This window comes from Urocitellus parryii, chromosome 7 (assembly GCF_045843805.1).
Source record: "Urocitellus parryii isolate mUroPar1 chromosome 7, mUroPar1.hap1, whole genome shotgun sequence".
Taxonomy (NCBI): domain Eukaryota; kingdom Metazoa; phylum Chordata; class Mammalia; order Rodentia; family Sciuridae; genus Urocitellus; species Urocitellus parryii.
In genome coordinates this window covers 165,028,872-165,047,682 of record NC_135537.1, presented here as the reverse complement: position 1 = coordinate 165,047,682, position 18,811 = coordinate 165,028,872, and the positions used below count along the sequence as shown (strand labels likewise).

Genomic DNA, 18,811 nt, shown 5'->3' with positions numbered 1-18,811 from the left:
CAAATTTGGGAGAGACAAGAGTCCTGAGGGTGGATAGAAAAGTAACACAGAAGCATGTGACTAAGGAGCTATGACAGGAGGAGTAGCTGAGATGGAGCAGGGAAGAATGGATGTTTCTAGAGCCAGCCCCTCTATCAAGAGCTTCCCAGGAAAGGGGCTGAGGTAAAACCAGGAGCCTCCTGTTCAATGAGAACTGCAGCTATGCTGAGGTGGGGCCAGCCCAGCACTACTAATGCCTGTGCTGCTTATGCTGGCAGCTTCCAGCCTGTACAACTCAACAATGGAGTGCTAGCAGGAAGGGATGCCTCTCAACCACTATCCACAAATAAAAAGCAGCATTTTTTCCTAGAAACACAAAACATCAATGTATTGAACAAGAAAATTAATTTTAAACCAGTTTAAAAATATACATTTAATTCCACATTAAAGCCAGGCTATCATGGTAGAAAGAAGGTATTAAAAATCAGGTAGAAACCCGGAGGGCTGGTGCACTTCAGAGGATTTAGATGAGAAGCAGTTTTTAGAGACAGGTCTCCACTGGCTGAGACATTTTGTCTTCTGGACTGTTCATTAACAAGCTGCTCTTCAGAGCTTTGTTTAAATTCTTAAATGTGGAGGGGAACTGCTCCAGTGAGATAGTGACAGCATCCACTGGGAGGAAATTCTTTGGGTTGCAGGAGGGACAGCCAAAATGTGCTCCAGACTGGATGAAGCAAACCCGGACCAGCAGCAGAGCTTACCTGCATCCCATCAGGACAGCCCCACATACACAAACACAAGCTGAGACTCAGCACATGTGCAGGGCCAGGAAACTCTGAGCTAGGCTCCTGCTAAGTTGGGGTGAACTGTATACTTTAATGGCCAAGAAGATTCCAACTCTCTGCCTGAGACCCACATCCTCTCCTGGGCTGTCACTCAATCTTGGGAAATAATGGTTCAAGAAAGAGAAACAAGGATCCCATTGTGAGAGCAGTAGGCCAGCTCTACTTCTGAATCTAGACAGGAGTCCCCTTCACCCTTTGAGCAGCCTCAGCTCTGCTGTCAACATGGTTATTCTGATGGACAGTCAAATGGTCAGACCCCTGCCTCACTGTCAAAGGAGAGAATTCTAGTTTAGAATTGATCAAAGTATACCCACACAGTTGGGCTCCTTCTTACAGAAGGTAGGATGACCAGCCCTGCCATTACTTACCCTTGGCCTGTTAACCATCCCTTTTCAATCTCAGCTTAAAACCCAGACCTCTCCTTAGGCACCAATAATGTCAGTGCCAGTAGGCACCTGGGATGGGCAGAGCCACAAGGCCCAGGAGTTGCTCCAGAATGGGAGATCTAGGCTAGAATTAAGACTGGGGAACTAACAATGGGCCCTGCTTCCCTTTAGGTTACATCTCTTGTTTCCTGCACTGTCTCTCCCATGAGGCCTTACAGGGTGACACATCATGCCCTGTTCCTTGATTACTGGCCTGGCCTCACTAAGAAGCACACTCCAACAGAACTGGGAGGTGCTCACTCAGCTTAATGAAGGGGCAGGGATCTGCAGTCAGCACCCTCCCTGGCCTATATTCTTCTCCCTTGAAATCTCTGTGAACTGTGTCTTTAGAGTGGTTTCTTTGCTGCCCAGTGACAACACACATTCCTTTATATTCCAGAACGTCATATAGTCTCGTTCAGTGTTTGACATACAATTCTGCAGTTCTCGCATTGACCTATTTCGGAATTTACTAATACAGGGCTGTGGGAGACAGTGGGAGCAATGCCATGATATAGGATGTACCCAAACTTCTCCACAAGCCCCACATCCTACCCCAGCAGGACCTGCCTGCTCCTCCTCCAGGTAAAAAGCATCCTGAGTTGCTGTGAAGAGCTCTAGGAAGTGGCCATTTCCCAAAACCACTAAGAACAAGCCCTGAGCACAGATGCTGGGCTCAGAGAGGTGGTATCTGTTTTCTGCTTGGGATGGGGGAGGAGAGGCTATAATCATAAAATCCCTTTGTTAAAGACCATCAAGGACCTCAGGGCAAAAAATAAAAACAAAATAAAATACAAGTTGTGTCAGTATTTGGCATGTTTCAAAAGGAAATGGGACACACTGTGCATTGTTTGAGCATGGCAGGGGAGGGGGGGAGGGAGGGAGGGAGGAAAGGAGAGCCTTCTATGTTCAATATGTGGCATCTGTAACCACTCAGGCGCCAGATTCAAGTGCTTTGTGGAATGGATGTGGTTAATCACCAGGCCATCCACTGGCAAAGCTGGGCCAGGACCCATTCCGAAAAACAAGGCTGGAGGTCTGGGTTGTGCATTAGGTTTGAAAGAGACCCTGGGCTTTAATTCCAGGGTATTCTTCACCACGTACATCACAGATGCTAAATCTCCCTCACCCTGAACCCAGGCCAGTTTATTAACCTTTCAGCTAAAAGAAACAATCACAGAAAACCTTATTTCCTTAAGAAAATAAATATTTCCAGAAGGTTAAGCCAGAGTACAGGAGCTGGGGAGGAGGCAGGCAGTGAGGTCGACACTGTAGATGAGCATTATGGCTCTCTCTTCTAGGGAGCATCAGCTGGGGCATCAGGGTCCTCTGTAGCTGTGGCATGTATCAGACATTCATTCACTCCCTTTTCCCATTTCAAGGCTGAACAAGTTGTCCCTTTCTTGAAGATGATGCATTGTGTGCTATGCTGGGTATAAGCCCCTGACTCTCTGGCCCCAAGACTTGGGAGTGATGGGGGCTAGAGGATCCAGCCAACACCAGACTTAAATCCTGGTTTCTATCTTACCACCAAGAAAGAAATGAAAGTCAAAAGTTTAGCAAATGCAGTCACAGGACAGCTGTACATTCAGGACCAGTTTTTCATCGGTAAGAGGAAGTCCAAGTCCTGGGCCACTGCTATAGAAGAGGCAAATAGACAAGCTTGCCTGTCAACGCCGCCGGAAGGCCCGGGATATTCTCCAAGCATTGGGCTCCTCATAACGGTTGTACAATGGTTCAAGACGCTGCTGCTTCTTCTGCTTGCTTAGTTTGGTTGGGTCAGAGACCTTGAAGAAGGCTGGGGCAAACTCCACAAGCCACCGGGGATCAATAGTGGTGACCTCACGCATATACTCTTTCGTGGTCAGCACCAACTCATGGTACACCACCCTGCAGGTGACAGAGACAAGACTCAAGCCTAAGATCAGGCCTCCTTCAACAGCCAACCTGGTCAGCAGAGCTGGCATTTTGTCATGTTACCTCTCCTGCCTAACCCCTTAGAAGACTGCAGTCTGTTTATGACAGCCACAACCCAATACTAGGAGCCTGTACTCCTCAAACACAAGTAAGATTACAGGATAATGCGTTATAGTTCTGGCTCTGGCCTGAACTAGTTAAGTACCTAGAACCTCTCATGTCTCTTCTCTAGATCTGCTCTTGCTCTGGAAAATGGAAGGGTGGTTTCTCAGACTGTTTCCACAGAATTCTAGGGTCCTGAAGAGGCACCTCATAAACTACCATAAGGATGTGAAAGGCCAAGCAGGCAAGGCTCCAACTCTTCTTTCTTCTACTGTGGTGGCACAGAATCACACCAATACCACATAGTACGTTTCTGCTTTTGTTTTTTATAATGGGAATTGAACCCAGGGGTGCTTTATTACTCAGCTACATACCTAGCACTTTTTATTTTTTGAGACAGGGTCTTGTAAGTTGCTGAGGACCTCACTAAATTGCTGAGGCTGGTCTTGAACTTGCAATCCTCAGCTCCTGAGTTGCTGGGATTACAGACATGCAATACTGTACTGGGCAGCATGGTGGTTTAAAATTAGTTTTGTAATAAGAGTCAAATTTTAATGGCCATACTACCAAAAGCTTTATATAGATTTAATGCAATTCCTATTAAAATCCCAATGACATTCTTGATAGAAATAGAAAAAGCAATCATGAAATTTATTTGGAAAAAACAGGAGACCCAGAATAGCTAAAGCAATCCTTAGCAAGAAAAGTGAAGCAGGAGGCATCACAATACCAGACCTTAAACTATACTACAGAGCTATACCAACAAAACCAGCATGGTATAGGCACCAAAACAGACTTGTAGACCAATGATACAGAATAGAGGACACAGAGATAAACCCACATAAATACGGTTATCTCATACTAGACAAGGATGCCAAAAACATTCACTGGAGAAAAGATAGCCTATTCAGGGCTGGGGATGTGGCTCAAGCAGTAGCGGGCATGCGTGCGGCCCAGGTTCGATCCTCAGCACCACATACAAACAAAAGATGTTGTGTCCACCGAAAACTAAAAACTAAATATTAAAAATTCTCTCTCTTTCTCTCTCTCTTTAAAAAAAAAAAGAAAAGATAGCCTATTCAAAAATGATACTGGCAAAACTGGAAACCCACATGTAGCAAAATGAAATTAAACCTCTCTCTCTCACCCACCCTGCACAAAAATCAACTCGAAGTGGATCAAAGATTTAGGCACTAGAACAGAGACCCTGCGCCTAATAGAAGGAAAAATAGGCCCAAATCTGTACCACATCAGCCTAGGATCTGATTTCCTTTAACAAGACTCCTAAAGTCCAAGAAGTAAAATCAAGAATCAATAAATGGGATGCTTCTTCTCAGCAAAGGAAAAAATTAATAACGTGAGGAGAGAGCCTACTGATTGGGAGAAAATCTTTCCCACATGCACTTCTGATGAAGCATTAATCTCTAGGATATATAAAGAACTCAAAAAACTTAACACCAAAAAAACAATAACCCAATCAATAAATGGGCTAAGGAACCGAACAGACACTTCATAGAAGAAGAAATACAACTGATCAACAAATATATGAAAAAGTATTCAATATCTCTAGTAATTACAGAAATGCAAATCAAAAGTACTCTTAAGATTTCATCTCACTCCTGTCAGAATGGCAATCATCAAGGATACAGGCAACAATAAATTTTGGCGGGGCTGGGGATGTGGCTCAAGCGGTAGCGTGCTCGCCTGGCATGCGTGCGGCCCAGGTTCGATCCTCAGTACCACATACCAAAAAAGATGTTGTGTCCGCCGAGAACTAAAAAATAAATATTAAAAATTCTCTCTCTCTCTCTCCTCTCTCACTCTCTCTAAAAAAAAAAAAAAAAAAAAAATTTGGCAAGGTTGTGGTAAAAAAGGTACACTCATATATTGCTCGTAGGATTGCAAATTGGTGCAACCACTATGGAAAGCAGCATGGAGATTCCTCAGAACACTGGGAATGGAACCACCATTTGACCCAGCTATCCCGCTCCTTGGTTTATTCCCAAAGGATTTAAAATCAGCATACCAGTGACGCAGCCACATCAATGTTTATACCTAGACTATGGAACCAACCTAGGTGTCCCTCAATAGATGAATGGATAAAGAAAATGTGGTATATATACTCAATGGAATATTACTCAGCTTTAAAGAAGAATGAAATTATGGCATTTGCCAGTGAATATTTGGAGTTGCAGAATACCATACTAAGCGAAATAAGCCAATCCCACAAAACCAAAGGCTAAATGTTTTCTGTAATATGCAGATGCTAAAGCACAATAAGACATAGGACACTAGGGAAGAATAGCATTATCTTAGATTAGGTAGAGGGAAGTGAAGAGAGAGGAGGGGAGGGGATGTGGGGATAGGAAAGATAATAGAATGAAACAGACATCATTACTGTATGTATATATATATATGACTACATGACCAATACAATTCTGCAACATGTACACTCAGAAAAATGAGAAATTATGATATATCAAAGTGCATAAATGCATTCTACTGTCATGTATAACTAATTAAAACAAATAAAAAACATTTAAAAAAAAGAGTCCAATTTTTTTTCTATTTTTTAGGTTTCGATGAACACAACATCTTTATTTTTTTATTTTTATGTGGTGCTGAGGATCAAACCCAGTGCCCCGCGCATGCCAGGCAAGTGTGCTACCGCTTGAGCCACAGCCTCAGCCCCAAGAGTCCAATTTTTAAAGCTGGGCACAGTGGCACATGTGGGTAATCCCAGCAACTCTGGAGGCTGAGGCATGAAGATCTGCAAGTTCAAGTACAGCCTCAGAAAAATACTGAGAATCTCAGCAACTCAGCAAAACCTTGTATTAAAATAAAAAAATAAAAAAGGACTAGAGATGTAGCTTGGTGGGAGAGCACCCTTGGGTTCAATAAAGAAAGGAAAGAAATAAGTACCTAAAGAAAAAGAAAGAAAAAGTCCAATTTTTAAAAAATACTACTTTTTAAAACCATCTCACTAAATGATTTCTAAGATGCTTCCTAGCTTTTACCCTATTTTATTTCTCTCAAAAGGGCTTGATATTGTACCTACTTGAGGCTTCTACAGCTCTAGAATATAAGGAAAATTAGAACAAGAAAGAGCTGGGTGGTGCACATCTGTAAACCCAGAGGCTCAGGAGGCTAAGGCAGGAGGATAATAAGTTCAAAGCCAGTCTCAGCAGTGAGTCCCTAAGCAACTTATCAACACCCTAACTCTAAAATAAAATATAAATAAGGGCTGGGGATGTTCAGTGGTTAAGTGCTCTTGAGTTCAATACCCAGTACAAAAAAAAGGGAAAGAGTTGGATGGTAAAGATACAAGCTCAAAGTGCCAGGAGATTTATAAGTTCTCTATGCCCGAAAGAGCCCCTAAAACCTGCCCACTTACCATTCTGGCTGTCTGTTGAAGAGAGCACTGGAAGGGTGGATGTAGACCACCTGCTGGTCAATCAGCGTCCGGTAACCCTCCTGTGGGTCTTTTTTGGCAGCATTACGGAAGAAACCACTGCAGATGGCCTTCTGCACTCGAACTGTGGATTTGCCACAGGAGACCACATCCAGTTTATGTCTATCAAGAGAATGAGTAAGGAGTGGATAAAGAAAGTACCCAATACCCCATGCTGGGATCCCAAATAGTCACCAGGACCTTCCTTCCTGCCCTAAGTATACTACAAGGGTAGCTCTAAGCAGCAGGCAAGATAGAGGCAACTAAAAGCTAAGATATTTCATTTAAGCAAGAATTCAAATTTGGACTAATAATGTTCCAGAAGATTGTAAACAAAGCATTTTTTAACAACTAATATATCGTCTTCCTCTTAGAGTTTCTGATGGGTGTCTCAGCTGCATCTTGCCTAGGTAGAAGTAGTATAAAAGGTGGAAATGCTAGAAGAAAAGGGTTCTGTGAGGACCAAGAGTACATGTTCTTATAACTTTATAGATACATTCAGAGATAAACAGACATGATACTCATGGAGATTCAACCCAAACAGAGAAGTCACCAGATTCCTGGCTTACCTATCCATTATGCCTAACATCTGTTTGCGAATGTCCTGGGCCCGGCGCAGGGAACGAGCCTGGATAAAGTTCTCGTAGCACCAAGGGTTGGAGAATTTGTTGTTCTTCCAGGAGTTGTACACAGCCAACAGGGTAAGGTGGTCCCCTTCTGTCTGATGGAATTTGGCTTTCTTTTGATCTGCGAGGGCTTGCTTATCCTGCCAATTAGTGGGACAGAAGATCATTTCCATCTAATAGTTATTAACTAAGCATCCAGCAGTCCTAGGAACCCTACAAGGTCCTGTCAGAAGTGTCCCCATCAGCCATGATAGAGGCAACAGGCTGATTTCGCTGACTTCACCATACCCCTACATGAAACATGGGCTTTAACTCCTTACCTTGGGCCTGTAGAAGACGTTCTGCACAGACAGCATGGACACGATGGTCAGCATTTCCTCACTGCACCCCAGATGCACAGACATGATGAGCATTTTGCACAGCATTGGCTCCAAGGGGAATTCTGCCATCTAGAGGAAAAATAAGGAACTACAACTGCTTCCCTGTGGAGGACATGGACTGACCAGGATCATTGGTCAACTGGTCAGAGGGGGTAAGAGATCACAGGAGACCTCCCTAAAGCAGGATGACATGGGTGTTTGTCTCCATCAGAAAACCACTTTTTCCCCCTCAAATAAACCCCAATGGAATGCAGGTGACCAAGAACATAATTACTATTGGGGTAAAAAGGAATATTACAGACATCTTTTAAATTAAGACTAGTTTAAGTAATCATCCTGAGGTAAAATTAACTGTGAATAGAAATCTCTTTTTCTATAAAGAAGAAAGTTTAAAGTAATAGTAGAAGCAGAAGTGTGGCACATGCCTGTAATCCCAGTGACCTGGGAGGCTGAGGAAGGAAGATCACAAGTTCAAGGCCAGCACAAAGAAATTCAGCAAGACCCTCGACAACTTAGTGAGACCCTGTCTTAAAATAAAAAATAAAAAGGGGATGTAGCTCTGTGATAAAGCAACCCTGGGTTTATCGCTAGGTGGGGAAGGGGGGAGTGACAGTGAAAAATTAAGGTTAAAATAAATAAATATCTAGAGGGCTGGGGATATAGCTCAGTTGGTAGAGTGCTTGCCTGGCATGCACAAGGCTATGGGTTCAATCCCCAGCACCACCACCAAAAAAATAAATAAATAAATAAAAAACCTAGAATCCTACTCAAAGCTTTTCTAGGACCTCAATGCTTACTTTTGCAAAAACCAAAGATGGAAGACTGGCCAGGGAGCCTTCTCAAGAACACAGGAAACTATCTGTCCCCTACTTACCCTGCGGCCCAGGCGAGTGAGCAGGCCCTCATCATCCAAGGCCCCCAGGGTGTATAGCTGCTCCATGGCTGTAATCAAGGTTTCCATTGGTGGGGCATCCATGAAGTCAAATGACAGCAGGTCATTGATGCCCATGGCCTAGAAAACAAGTGATGGGAGGATCAGCTTTGACAGTCTTAACAGGAGGGAGGCTACTTGTCACTTTCTTTCCTATTTCTTCAAATGCCACCAGTTGAGAGTAACAATGAATTCAAGATAAGCATACATAAAATTCAAAAACAAAAAGACAAAACAACCTAATTAAAAAGCAGACAAGGACTTAAACAGGCATTTCTCTAAAGAACATATACAAATGAAAAACAAGCACTAGTAATTAGGGAAATGCAAATCAAACCATAACAAGGGGCTGGGAAATGCAGCTCAATGACAAGAGCACTTGCCTAGCATGTGTGAGGCTCTGGGTTTGATCCCCAGCAGTGCAAAAACAAAAAAAAACAAAAAACAACAACAACAACAAAAAAAACTACAATAAGATACTACTCCATACCCACTAGTATGGCTTTAATTAAAAGAAAAACAAAACACAAATAGAAAATAAGCGTTGGCAGAGATAGGAGAAATATGAAAACTTATCTCACTGCCATAGGAACATAATATGGTGAATAAATAATAAATAAATAAAATTAAAAAAAAAAAAAAAACATAAAGCGAATGCAGAGGAGTACACCTGTAATCCCAGCAACTCAGGAGGCTGAGGTAGAAGGATCACGAGTTCAAAGCCAGCCTCAGCAGATTAGTGAGGCATTTAAAGAGACCCTGTCTCTAAATAAAATATTAAAAAAAGCGGGGGGCGGGGGGAGGGAGGGCAGGGATGTGGCACAGTAGTTAAGCACCCCTGGGTTCAATCCCCAGTACCAAAAACAAACAAAAAGTTAAACTACTATATGACCTATCAATTATATCTCTAGATATAAACCTAAAAAACTGAAAGCAGTGACTCAAATATTTGTATACTAATGTTCATAGTGACAACACTGTGAATGTATTTAATGCCAATTATACACTTCAAAAGGTTACAATGGGGCTTGGGGTTTAGCTCAGTGGTAGAGTGCTTGCCTAGTAGGCATGAGGCCCTGGGTTCAACCCCCAGATTAAAAAAAAGGGTTAAAAAAAAGGTTACAATGGCTCGCATTGTAGCTCAGGGGCAGAGTAAGTGCTTAGCATGTACAAAGCCCTGGGTTCATTACTCAACACTAAAACAAAACAAAAAAAATATTATATTAGTATATTTTATGTTATATGTATTTTATAATAACAATAAGATGTTATATCACTTTGCCTTGTCTCTGCATATATCATTTCTACTTTACATCTGTAAAGAACTTTGTACCATGTTGGGTAGTAGGAACTAAGATATGCTCCCTGCTCTCGTAGAGTTCACAATGGGTGAGAATCACATTCACAAAACTACCTCAGGGTGCATTCTACATATGTGCCTGGCACAGAAGTTGTTCAATACATTTGTTGGCTAATCTGATAAATAAAAGCAAGTGGTGGGCTGGGGATGTGGCTCAAGCGGTAGCGCGCTCGCCTCGCATGCGTGCGGCCCGGGTTCGATCCTCAGCACCACATACCAACAAAGATGTTGTGTCCGCCGAGAACTAGAAAATAAATATTAAAAATTCTCTCTCTCTCTCTCTCTCTCTCTCTCTCTCTCTCTCTCTCTCTCCTCTCTCACTCTCTCTTTAAAAAAAAAAAAAAAAAAGCAAGTGAGTGATGCACTATTCAATGTGCATAAAGGGTGATGTGGTAGGACTGAAGCTTTCTATTTCTTTCTCATAAAGTGATCATGACCATAAACACAGCAGGTGTTCAATAAATGCTTAATTGTGTGAATAATAACTATGAGAAATTATGTTAGCAATTATTAAGCACTGTGTGCCAAGTGTCTTTACCTGCAATATTCCACTAATTTTTACAACAGATAATATTAACAGCTCCCTGTTTGAGACAAGACCACAGAGCAGAGGGCACAGCAGATAAACTTGCCCAAGGTCACACAGCTTGGAGCAGAAGTCTGAGACACAGATGGCTCTCTGCTGGCACTCCAGAGACTGGAGCAGGTTTTTTCTGAAGCTGTTTTAGCCTCTCTTACAGGGAATGAATAATAAATGACAAGAGAGCACTCTGCACTAGTAAAGTGCCAGGGCTCCAGGGTAGCATTGGTGTCGGGGGAAATGCCATCAGCTGGGAAATTACTTTTGCAGCTACTCCTGCCAAAAGAGAATGAAAGTCCTCCTGGGAACCAACAGAGGAAGAGCGATGATTCAGAATGAAAACCAAGCCCCCAGAGGGCCAGTCTGAAATCTCTAATGATAGTTCCTTGCAAAGTTTTCAGATAAGGGTCCCCCCACCCCTTGTAAAAGAAAAGAATCAGATTGGAATGCTAAAGTGGTTGAGGTTAAGTGTGTTTGTCCACAGTTTGCACAGATCATATTTTTCTAATTTCATTTTAGAAAATGCACCTAACTAAAACCTATTACAATCAAATATCCTGCTGGTTATTATGATGAGAAAAAAAATGTGTGTTCACAGTAGACATACCAACTTTGCCCCTGACCTGCCACAGGGAAACTGTTATCACAGCCATTTGTATTTCACTCAAAGGAACAGGTTTCATGAGATCAGTCAAGTATTTAACAAGGTTCATAAAGCTGAGCTTCATTTATGACTGTCCCACCAACCCTTTCCAATAAGACAGTGATTTTTACCTTGAGGGACAGTACTGTGCTTGCTAAGTTGGTTCTCTGGATTTCTGGCACATTAGTGGTCAGCATTTCATCTCGGTAGGCACGTTCCGTATATAGCCTATAACACTTCCCTGGGCCAGTTCTCCCAGCTCTGCCAGCTCGTTGTTTTGCCTGAGCCTAGGGGGCACATATAAAAATAACATATTTGTTAAACACTACTTACCAACTTTACCCCGGAAATCTGATGGTGGGAGGCACTTGGCAACTGGCAAAATCAGAAATGGATTTATTTTTCACTTCCTTTGGTATCATTCCAAGACTATCAATGCTCTCTTACCCTCCCCTCTCTCTCCTTTTTAAAATATTTATTTTTTAGGTGTAGATGGACACTACACAATGCCTTTATTTTTATGTGGTGCTGAGGATCGAACCCGGGTCCTGCCCATGCTAGGCGAGCGCGCTACCCAGTGAGCCACAATCCCAGCCCCCCAGCCCCTCTCTATACTCAGCACCTTAGGGGTTTGTTCAAGAGAGGCAAAGATGAGCAGAGTAAATGGAAGAAATAGAAGAAGCTAAAACAATGATAAAATACCATCTCCTCAGTTATGACCAAACATATAAGAAAATAAATAAAGTATGTTAATCATACCAATAATGACTCTTGCAGCTATTCAAAATCAGGTCTGCAATGTTCAATGACAGAAGGAAACAATAACTCACATTAAGTGAAAGAAGCAAGTTAGAAAACTCTGCAATACAAATTAATTTTGTAGAAAGTCTTTATGTGTACATATAAATTACTGTATTGAAATGGCTGGGGAAAAAATACCCTAAGATATTAATAGTGGCTAACTATGAGGGTGGTGTGAAGATGAGTTCTATTTTCTTTAGACTTTACCAAATATAGAATATGTATTCTATTAATAATCAGTAAAATTAAATTCTAAAAAAATACACAAAGAGGCTGGAATTGTGGCTCAGAGGAAGAGCACTTGCCTCACATGCATGAGGCACTGAGTTCGATCCTCAGCACCACATAAAAATAAAATAAAGAGATTGTGTTCACCTGTAACTAAAAAATAAATGTTAAAAAAATACACAAAACCTCATACTTACTTAACTATTAGAACTGCAATCATGAGAAAAAGAAACACAAAGAAGGCCGTTTTCTTTTCTTTTTGGTATTGGGGATTTAATCCAGGGACCCTAAGTTGCTGAGGCTAGTCTCAACCTTGCAATCCTCCTGTCTCAGCCTCCCAAGTAGGATTATAGGCATGCACCATAGCACCTGGCTAAGAGGGCCATTTTCTGACAAAACCATCTGTTGTTACAAACAGTACCAGGATCTCCAGGCATGGCAGTGCATCCCCATAATCCCAGTGGCTCAGAAGACTAAGGCAGGAGGATTGCAAGTTCAAGGCCAGCCTCAGCAACTCAGCAAAGTCCCTGGCAACTTAGTGAGACCCTGTCTCAAAATAAAAAATAAAAAGGGTTGGAGATGTGGCTCAGTGGTTTAAGCACCCCTGGGTTCAATCCCCAGTACAAAAACAAAGAAAAGAAAAGAAACAAACAGTACCAGGATTTACAATCAGAAATGGATTTATTTTTCACTTCCTTTGGTATCATTCCAAGACTATTGGAAAAAAAAAATTGTTACACCAGCTCCAAATATACGAATGGCCTAAGAAAGGTCAAAAAACACACAAATCCAAGCAGCAATCACACATAGTGGTGGGACTCCACAGCATTATAAAGATGTCACTCTCCAAATCAGGAAAGCATGTGTAACAATTTTTTTGGTCATTATGATGGTCACACAATGCCCTGAGAAGCTGTAGAGAGCACATAAGCTCAAGCCAGACTGCTCAGCTTCAAATTCTGCCTCCACCAACTATGTGATGTTAGGCAAGTCCCTTAACCCCCTCTGTGCCCAATCTCCTTATCTATGAAATGAGGATTATGATATCTAAAACTGGGATAAGAATGCACCAAGTCAATGAATGTAAAAGTACCCATGGGGGTTGGGGATATAGCTCAGTGGCAGAATACATGTTTAGCTTGTACAAGGCCCTGGGTTTGATCCCCAGTACTAGCAAAGAAAAAAAGTACCTAGAATAGGGTCAGACTTGATAAATGCCCTTTAAGCATTAACTATCACTGTTATTTAAGTCTCAAAATGAAGATAAACTTATGGGTTACAAAAGTAACACATGCCTATTATAAAATATTAAGACAATATATAAAGAAAAAATGCATACCACCTTATCAGCACAGAAACCAATAGCACTACCCCCCCCAAAAAAAAAAAAAAATTAGCTGACATGTACTCAGTCTCAGCCAGGCCTCACTCATATCCACTCTGTAGAAAAGCACACCATGTATTTTTAAATAAAAATTGGATTATACCATTCATGCTATTTTATAGCTTGCTTTTTTCAAATAATTTATCTCAGATGTTTATGTTATTAAATATAGATACACAGTAATGGTTAATGTCACATAACATTCTGTGGCACGGATATACCATATATTATTAAATCCTTCCCTTTTGGAGCTCATTTAGAAAATTTTCCAGGTTTCCCCTAATAAAAAAAAAAGTTTTAATTAAACACCCTTTTCCATTACCTTTGAATACGTATTTGGTCATTTTTAACTTTCCTGTATATTTCTAGAAGTGGAACAGTTAGGTTAAAGAGATGAACTTTAAAAATTTTGGATATTCTATTACCAAACTGCCTTCAAAAAGGTGATCAGGTAATTCATTGTAGAATGTAATTTAGGCAGGAAATGATTCCATAGTTACTAAAGAACTGTGTCTCACAAGTTATTACTATTTTACATAAGTAAAGCTAAGTACAGGCCATTAAAAAATATGTTCTTTTCAACTAAATTGGCTAACAGGATACTAGAATTCAAACTTTCTTTGAAGTTCATGTTTCATAGGTTATTTTAATGTTGAAACACTAAAGATGATAAACATGAATCTTTTTTTTTTTAATTTTTAATATTTTTTTTTTTTTTTTTTTTTAGTTTTTGGCAGACACAACATCTCTGTTTGTATGTGGTGCTGAGGATCGAACCCTGGCCGCGCGCATGCCAGGCGAGCGCGCTACCGCTTGAGCCACAGCCCCAGCCCTTGTTCCACTGAGTTCATCTTGAAAACAATTTTAAAATATGGAACCATAAAACATTTCAGAAAGGCCTTAGCCAGGATTTTTAAGAAAGCCACTAGTTAAGCCACCAGACCTGAGAAATAGGTGTCACCACAAGTTGATCAATCCCTGTCTTGGAATTATAAACTTTCTGTTTCACAAATCCAGGGTCCACGACATAATAGATGCCATCAATAGTTAGTGATGTCTCTGCAATGTTGGTGGCAATCACGACCTGCAGGAGGGAGAGGCACAGCTGGAGTGAGCTAAGGTATGACAAGACTTCCAACCTCTGACATCTTCCCTAGGGAGTGTGCAGCTATCTCCTTTCAAGCAAGTTAAGATGACATTTTTTTTAAAGGCATTCACAATTAAAAAAAAAATTTTTTTTTAATATTTATTTTTTAGTTTTCGGCAGACACAACATCTTTGTTTGTATGTGGTGCTGAGGATCGAACCCGGGCCGCATGCATGTCAGGCGAGGCGCTACCGCTTGAGCCACATCCCCAGCCCTAAGATGACATTTAATCCAAGCTCAGCCTCCAATGGGCAGAGAGAAGGTTCCTTCACCTGGTAGGTTACGTTGGAGATGGGACGGTACCTGAGAGAAGTGGAATAGTGAAGAGCTAAGGCTGATGGAAGCCAATTTCATTTAGTGCAAATGGCTGCATATCTCACTGTCTAGATCCAATGTTGATTACTACAATTTTAATTTTCTAGCACCCTGGGAAAGCAGAAATTTCCTGGCATCACATGTGCCAGTGCAAAATGAGATTTTTCTTCCCCCCACCGAGACATCTGGACTACAAAATGGGCTGTATGTATATATGGAACAAGAGGGAGATTGTTTATTTTTTCCCGATCATAAAATGAACCACGAGGCAACAAAGGAATTTCACGGTTTGTCTGTGTGCAGCAGTCTATGTGATCCAGAAGATTATTATTCTCAGCTTGGCTCTGCCACTGTTCTTCCACCCAGAGGTTCAGCTCATAAAATACAATTGCTTAGAAAAATCATTGCTAGGAGGCACCCAAATATCTCTCATCATTCCAGCATCTTACTGGCCGTAAAAGCCTTCTACCTGCCACAGAGCTACAGAAGCCCTGTTTTAAAACAAGTTCAGGGGCTAAGACTATGGCTCAGTGGTAGTACACTTACCTGGCATGTGTGAGGCACTGAGTTTGATTCTCAGCACCGCATATAAATAAATAAAAGATCTATCAACAACTAAAATAATATTAAAAAAAAAACACAAGTCCAACCACCAGGAATAAAATAGAGGAAAAACTCACCATTCCCCCCCCCTCCTCAAACCTGCTTCCCCTCCTGTGTTCATCTCCTCAGCACCATCTTCCATCCAGATGTCCAAGTAGGAAACCTGGGAGTCATGCCTAACTTTTCCTTCACCTTCTCCCCTCCACCTCCCAGTACCCACCAGGTCTCATTTATTTGAGCTCTTTAGTGTTATTCAAAGTCATCTGTTTACCTCCTAGGTATATATTTAAGAGAAATGAAAACATATGTCCAGGGCTGGGGATGTGGCTCAAGCAGTAGCGCGCTGGCCTGGCATGCGTGCGGCCAGGGTTCGATCCTCAGCACCACATACCAACAAAGATGTTGTGTCTGCTGATAACTAAAAACTAAATATTAAAAAATTCTCTCTCTCTCTGTCTCTCTCTCTCTCTCTCTCATCTCATCTCTCTCTCTCTCTTTTTTTTTTTAAAAGAAAGAGTGAGAGAGGAGAGAGAGAGAGAGAGAGAGAGAGAGAGAGAGAGAGAGAGACAGAATTTTTTTTTAATATTTATTTTTTAGTTCTCGGTGGACACAACATCTTTATTGGTATGTGGTGCTGAGGATCGAACCCGGGCCGCATGCATGCCAGGCGAGCGCGCTACCGCTTGAGCCACATCCCCAGCCCCTCTCTCTCTCTTTAAAAAAGAAAAAACAACATATGTCCAAAAAAAAAAAACTTGTAAACAGATGATACATGCTTATAAGCTCAGCTACTCAGGAGGCTAAGGCTTGAGAATGGCCAGTTCAAGGCCAGCTTATGCAACTTAGCAAGACACTGTTCAAAAAATAAAAGGGCTGGAGACATAGTTCAAACATAGAGTGATTGCTTGGCAAACGCAAGGTCCTGGGTTCAATTCCCCATACATACATACATACATAAAACTTGTAAACAAGTGTGTATAGCAGCATTTTTCATGATAAGCCCCAAAGAACAAAGAGTCCAAATGTCTAACAACTGATGAATACTAAACAAAATGTAGTACATCAATACAATAGAACAGTATTCGGCAATAAAATGAAATTTAGTGTTGACATGCTACAATGTGGATGCATCTTGGAAACATGCTAAGTGAAAGAAGCCAATTACTAAGGACCACATATTATATGATTTCATTTATATGAAATGTAAAATGTAATAGAATAGGCAAATGTAAATGTATATGTATAGGCAAACATAAATATACATGAAATGTAAATGCATAGAATAGGCAAATCCACAGAGATGGAAAGCATATATTAGTGGTTCCCAGAAGCTAAGCAGAGGGGTGAATGGTGGGGAAGATGACTGCAAAACTGTACAATTTCTTTTTTGAGATGATAAAACTGTTCCTAAAATTTTGTGTTGATGGCTACACAATCCTATAAATATACCAAAAGAAACTGAACTGTTCTCTTGAGAAAAGTGAATTGTTTTATGATTTGAATGAATGTATCCTCCAAAGTTCATGTGCTAGAAATTTAATCCCCAATGTAATAGTATTGAGAGGTGGGACCTTTAGAAGGTAACTGGATCTGTCTGGAAGGCTCTGCCCTCAAGAACAGATTAATACCATTACCATGGGAGCAAGTTAGCCATCTCAGGATCGGGATTCTGATGAAAGGAGGAATTCAGCCCCTTCCCTACTCATCTGTGTTTCCTGCTTTCTTGTCCCTGTGCTCTCCACCATGGGATAACATAGCAAGAAGGCAATTGCCAGATGTGGCCCTTGATCTTGGACTTCTTAACCTCCAGTACTATAAGAAATAATCTGTTCTTTATAAATTATCTAGTCTCAGATATCTTGTTATAACAGCACAACACTGACATAGGTATACAATTATATCATATTTCACTAAAACTTCTATTTTTTAAAATATTTTCCTATTGTCTTACAAGCATAGTCATACACTTAGTTTCTGCTACTGGAACTACACAGCTTTGAACTGGCCCCTTCTGCTAGCCTCCACGCCATCACATGAGGTCTATCTCTCCAGAATGCAGGTCCCCCTGCCCTTTACCAGTTCTGCATGATTAGCTTAGATCCTTACTTCCTCTAAAAAGACAGGGTTGGGTGCTACCATTCTGGGTATCTGAGCACTAGAACACTTTCACAATAATATGCTGAAGGCCTATTTACTGGTGGATGCCCCTCAGCAGATGGAGAGGCCTTTCCTTATACTGCTACCCAAATGTCTAGTTCACAGCCTGGCAGATGTCAAAAAATATTTATCAAATTCATTTGGGATGATAAATATGTTAATTACCCTGATTTGACCATTATATCTTGCATATTTATATCAAAATATCACACTGTATACAATTAATATGAATAATTACATGTTAATTAAAAAGAAAAAAATTAGCAAATGAAGGCAGAAGAGTAGAAGTCATATATAAGACCCCTGTTCCTAGATAAACTGGCTGGACCAGTCTCTAAAACATATCATACAAGCCAGGTATGGTGGTGCACGCATATAATCCAGTGGCTTAGGAGGCTGAGGCAGGAGAATCAAAGCCAGCCTCAGCAATTTAGTGAGGCCCTAAGCAACTCAGCAAGACTCTTGTCTCTAAATAAAATACAAAAAAAGGCTGGGGATGTGGCTTAGTGATTAAGCACCCCAAAGTTCAATGTAAACAATCAAACAAATGGAACACACAAGACTCATGTACACCTTAAGCACTTAAACAATCTCCTCCACAGCTGGCTACATAGACCACATGATTTCAGGGCACAGAGGAGCATCTTATTTTAGCTCAATGTTACCTTTCTGCTGCCAGGAGGAGCTGGGTCAAATATTCTGGTCTGCATCTCACTGGGAAGAGCAGAGTACACTGGGAGGATAATTAATTCTGGAACATCAGGTCCTAGTGATTTCATTCTTTCATACAGGATTTCACAAGCAGTATCAATCTCTTCCTGACCAGTCAAGAAAACCAAGATATCACCTATGAAGAGAACAGAGCATTAATTTACTTTGTGTGCATTGTTGTTATTGTTATTTTAAAAGTAAAGATAGTCTCCCTAAATTGTCCAGG

The 18,811-nt window shown here is 41.1% G+C and overlaps 1 protein-coding gene across 2 annotated transcripts in view; it reads right to left on the bottom strand.

Annotated features, from left to right (window-relative positions):
- Positions 1 to 315: 315 nt before the first annotated feature.
- Positions 316 to 18,811, bottom strand: part of Dhx8 (DEAH-box helicase 8) — a 37,926-nt gene continuing 19,430 nt past the window's right edge. The window contains exons 16-23 of one of the 2 annotated variants that reach the window (XM_026412406.2): positions 18,540 to 18,721; positions 14,596 to 14,736; positions 11,371 to 11,526; positions 8,600 to 8,737; positions 7,666 to 7,794; positions 7,289 to 7,485; positions 6,663 to 6,842; positions 316 to 671 (exon numbers count right to left, since the gene is read on the bottom strand). In XM_026412406.2, the coding sequence (XP_026268191.2) occupies positions 521 to 671; positions 6,663 to 6,842; positions 7,289 to 7,485; positions 7,666 to 7,794; positions 8,600 to 8,737; positions 11,371 to 11,526; positions 14,596 to 14,736; positions 18,540 to 18,721 (1,274 nt within the window). In that variant the 3' untranslated portion in view covers positions 316 to 520. Of the gene's footprint in view, positions 3,140 to 6,662; positions 6,843 to 7,288; positions 7,486 to 7,665; positions 7,795 to 8,599; positions 8,738 to 11,370; positions 11,527 to 14,595; positions 14,737 to 18,539; positions 18,722 to 18,811 lie in introns of both variants that reach the window. The other variant, XM_026412405.2, reaches the window with a different exon arrangement.